General features: G+C 41.1%; 1 protein-coding gene across 1 annotated transcript; it reads left to right on the top strand.

Annotated features, from left to right (window-relative positions):
- Positions 1 to 354: 354 nt before the first annotated feature.
- LOC119727030 (thioredoxin domain-containing protein 17-like) lies at positions 355 to 3,460 on the top strand. Its single transcript, XM_038198919.1, has 4 exons — positions 355 to 563; positions 1,580 to 1,661; positions 2,010 to 2,091; positions 3,309 to 3,460. Exons 1-4 carry the CDS (start codon positions 422 to 424, stop codon positions 3,378 to 3,380), a joined length of 378 nt encoding a protein of 125 aa, XP_038054847.1. The 5' UTR covers positions 355 to 421; the 3' UTR covers positions 3,381 to 3,460.
- The last annotated feature ends 1,481 nt before the right edge of the window (positions 3,461 to 4,941 follow it).

The following is a 4,941-nucleotide window of genomic DNA, read 5'->3' as shown; positions in this document are numbered from 1 at the left end:
CTTGAGTTATCGTCTCCACAAAGAGTGTTCTATTTTTGTTCAATTAAAATTGACTTCAATTCGGGATAAACACACTATTTATTTTAATCATATTAAATCTGTTCTTCTACAGTTTCACTCAAATTTTTAATAGCTTGTGTCACTTATTCCTTACAATCATTGGTCGAAATTTCAATTCAAAACAACATTTTTGTCTCGAGTTATTGTCTGCCTAGGGGCGTGTTTCATTTTTGAAGAAAAAAGTTGGCAAAACTTTAAAACATTGTCAACAGAGGGCGCCAAACACACATGCACAGCTGTTTAGACAGATACCCAGCGTTTCGTTTACCGAAACTGTTATATTTGGCAGAAGATTTTGGTTACCAGACCGCAATAGGTTAACGTGGGTGGGCGTGCAAAGATTCTTGAATTTTTTGCCAATATGGTCGTGAAAGAGACAACAAAAGGGCTGGCTGAATGCCTAGCAACGATCGAGAAGCACGAAGGGAAGGGCCTGGTGTTTATTCTGTTTTGTGGGGACAAAGATGCCTCTGGGAACAGTTGGTGTCCAGATTGTGTGGATGGTAAGCGTAGCCAGACATGCTGAGTCGAGACGGAGCGTAGGCCTAGTTGATCATGATGAGCAATGATTTTGGAAAGAATGTTGCAAACTAACATGCCGGTTGCCTGACGCTGCTTTTTCCTTCATATATCATCTAAATGAAGGTCAATCAAAATCATTGCAAAAATGATAATAAGCAATAAAGCACGATAAGACATGAATCTGAGAAACATGTCCAATTTTGACGAAATAGGCCTACTTTCTTGACTCTCCATAGACTTTGTACACGGTTTCAGGTCAACTCGGTCCGCGACCAACTCGGTCCGAGTCAACTCGACATTGGGATATGATCTGGTGATAGCTAGATGGCTGCAATCAATTTAATTTAACCAACCACCCAACAAAAAACATCAGATTTCCCCCTGAAAATGGCCACAAAATTACGATATTGTGTGAGATAAGTAGAGATCAGTGTTGTAGACGAGTCAAGTCCATCACAAGTCCTTCAGTCTCAAGTCAAGTCAATAGCTAAATTCAACTGAACTATGACAAAAGCTAGCCCCACTTGTGTGGCCTCTGTATTGCTGCGCTGTACGTTAGGCCACACGTCTGGTTTCCCAATCTACTGAGGAGTTTAGTCTGAAACTTGCACATGAGGACTCCAGAAAGAAGTCTAAATTTCTCTAAAAATTTGAAGAAAGATTACCTTATCTACCCGGAGGGCAAAAGATAAGGCATCATGTAATACAACCGTATGCAGTGGTATGTAAAAAAATGGCAAAAAAAGTTGTGCCAGGCTTTGGACTAAACTCCTCAGTAGGTTGGAAAACCAGGCGTGTGGCCGAACGTACAGCGCAGCAATACGGAGGCCACACAAGTGGGGCTAGACAAAAGCTTTCCTTTGCTATTGTTTATCCCGTTACTTGTGACTTGACTTGTGATGGATTCGACAACGGCAACAAGTGTAACAAGATGGTCTGAAGGCTTGGAGGTTTGAAAAATTAAAATTAACTTTTTGATTATTTTCCCCTCTTCTAGCTGAGCCTGTTGTGACCGCAGGTCTGGCATCAGCCCCAGATGATGCAGTATTTATCTACTGCTGTGTCGGAGACCGGGCTTTGTGAGTGCTGGTTTTTGAATTAACAATTTTTGTAAATCCTAAATTCTAAAAAAGTTCACAACGTTTTATACATAACAATTATACACTTTCAGAAAGCAGTACTTAGCGGTTTTGGAAGAAAAAAGAATGGAACATGATGCTTTTTTTGTGTGCAATATCCTCAGTGACAGTCAATCTTTGCAGACGAGTTGAAAAAACAAACACAACTTTAGGACAGAGAAACTTTTCCAATTTCGTATGAAAACATTAGGAATAATTGTGACTCCAATTAGACTTTCCACTCGACCACTGTTTGAGTAAAAAAAATACCGCAACTAACATTTGCTGTATTTTCTCTCATTTCTGCAGCTGGAAAGATCAGCAGAATGGTTTCCGGACGAACAATAAGGTGAAATTGAGCGCCGTGCCGACGCTACTCAAATGGGGAACGGTAGGTATCACATTGCATGGCAGGCATCCTAGATTTCAAATCAAGCACTTTTGTGGGGGTGTGGTCCTTCACGCATGCACACTGCACTGAACCGCTAAACCTGGCATGGTATAATATAGACCTTATGCGTAGCAGCCATCTTAGAGGATCTTTGCTTGGATATGCATGAGTGAACCTTTTGTGTACTCACTGTTACTGAATTAAAATAAAAGATGCCCTCTAAAATGGCCGCTATTCGTAAGGTTTATACCGCACTCTTGCTTAACTTGTATGTCAGTTTCTCACTGACCTCACAGGGCACATGACACAAGAGGGCGGTATTTTATGCCCTGCCAGGTTATCCGCTCCGTTCACAAGTACCCCCTCACCGGCAAAGAAAGTACAGTTGGGGGTGACCGAACGACGCAATCTTGCCTGACTGCAATATATTGCTGCGGAGCAACATAGTACAAATCCCCTGGTGTACGTGTGTCACACACAAGGAACGGTGCGTGTGCGTCAACCAGCGAAATGTATGTGCCCCGCCTATGGGACGTCGTTGCTAGGTAAAAGGGCGCCCTCTTTTGTTGGCACACGGAGCCCATAGGGTCAATGCACCATGCACAGGCAACAGACACGAATTAATATAAGGACTTCATTTCAAGTCTGCAGAGGTTAGCAATGCACTGTATTTCAACTTTATACAGTCGCTATCAGTTATTCAACGTGACGTGCGCGAGTGCAACATGTGTGGAGTTAATGTAGTGCATTGTGTCCAACATGCCGAAGGCCGAGTGGTATATGGGGTGCAGACACACTTCATGTTCCTCGTTCCACGAGTGGGATTACAATTTATCTTCAAGCAAACTTGACGTACCGTAAAGTTGGAACAAACACGCTGTACACAAATTTTTCAGCGGTCATCCTTTGGCCGAGGGAATAGCGCGCGCATCATGCAAAAGCGCGATACGCAGAGTGCGGTTTGGACCGTGGTTTATGGGATAATGTAGCACGGTTTGTTGCCATGGATCAACCAATCAGGATTGAGGATTCAAGTTTGCTTGAAGATAAAGTTTATTAGCAGTTTAGCATTTAGGTGCAACATACGCCTTGATAAAACGATTATTCAATCAATCGTCATTGATTGAACTTGCTGGAGATAACATCTTGAATCTCCCTGAAAAACCCAGACACCTTGTAAAAATATATCTCAATCTATTTTTTTCTTTTTCTTGCAGCAAAAACGATTGGTCGAAGAAGAATGCAAGAAACCGGACCTTGTGAAGATGTTCTTTGAAGACGACGATTAATATATATGGACTTCAATGGAAAACACAGCAGTGGTGTGATCCACTTAAAGCTACAGTCCATCATTTGTAATTTGTGCATTTTGTTCATTTGAAGCAAACAAAAGGGTTCAAAATCTAATGAAGGATACTGAACAACTAACCTGATGAAGTTTCAGCTCAGCTTCAGCTGTACATTCCGAGAAAAACAGCATTCTAAGATCTCAATTTCAAATCAAAAGTTACTGTATCATGTTTTGAATTGTTTTGAATTCCAGCTATACGCGACGTCGCGCACTGATCCGACGAATTATAACAACCGCGCGTGCGTGTGCGTCGTTCCAATACTTGTGCGCGCTGCGCTGAATAACAAAACGAACTACTAATTTAAATATTCCTACGGTGCTTCTTAAGAATCACCGTTGGAAATGTCTTCTTTCGTTGATTACTTCAAAATGACAGCTTCCCAGAAAGAATAATTTCACAGGGAGTTTAGTTCCCTTACCATCTTTCAACCAAGTTTGTTTTTCAACAATAATTACGCCAGTTACTTTTCGGATGGCTGCAAATGATGGACTCTAGCTTTAAACACAAACGTTGTCAACAATCTCTCGGTGTTTTCGCACAGAAAAATCGCGAATGTAGGCAACATTAGCGTGAATGGAACGCAACCCAGAACTGTTTGAATGTGTGACAGTTTGTCTTGGGCAATGGTGTCGCAAGACTCTAAAAGTTTGGGGGGGGGGGGGGCAAGTGAAGGGCAAAGAAATAAAAGTCATATGCTACCATTTGCATTATATCACTAACAACTCTAATAGGGCCACAGTTTGTTATTAAATTTGCTCTGATAGGGCAACACATCTTATTAGGGCAACACATAAATGTCGCCCTCTTATAAAAACTGCCATTTGACCCATTTTGACAAGGGCTACAATTTGGGTTAGGGTTAGGGCTAAGGTAAATTTTGTGCACAAGTCTTCATGGAAGTGTCGCCCTATTGTGGTTGTTAGCATAATTATTATTAACCCTAACTCCCTAGGGGTGTGCAAAATCATATTGAAATTGGAGGATTCAGGACTGTTAGGGCTATTACAACATTATCACCCACAAAATTTGGTGAGGGATGTGTTATGGTAAATCACGGGAAAGATTTCCATATCTGGCCATCACTAATTTTGACCTTCAGTGACCTGTCGGCCATCAGAAAGTGATAATATGTCCTAAAGTCAAATTTAGCAGGGAAATATTGAAGTATTTAATGAAAAAGCACTTGGAAATTTTCAGACCAGTCTCATTCGGTTTGTGCACAGGGTGACAAGTGATGGCCAGATATCGGAATCTTTACAAATCACGTTACAGTTTGTCTGCCCATAATCCATAATTCCAAAATCCATAATTCTACCCCAAAGAAAAAGGTTTTGACAAAAAAATACACTTTAAGTGTATTTTTTTAACCTTTTTCTTTGGGCTATAATTATGGATTTAACCATAATTCCATCTCACTGCCACATCACTCACATGAAAGGTCTTGAAAATGTTATACCACATTTGAGGTCGTGATGCTGGCAGTTTCCTCCACATTTTT

This window comes from Patiria miniata, unplaced genomic scaffold (assembly GCF_015706575.1).
Source record: "Patiria miniata isolate m_02_andy unplaced genomic scaffold, ASM1570657v1 HiC_scaffold_2, whole genome shotgun sequence".
Lineage (NCBI taxonomy): Eukaryota > Metazoa > Echinodermata > Asteroidea > Valvatida > Asterinidae > Patiria > Patiria miniata.
The sequence above is the reverse complement of the archived record's forward strand: the minus strand, read 5'-3'. Positions and strand labels throughout refer to the sequence as shown.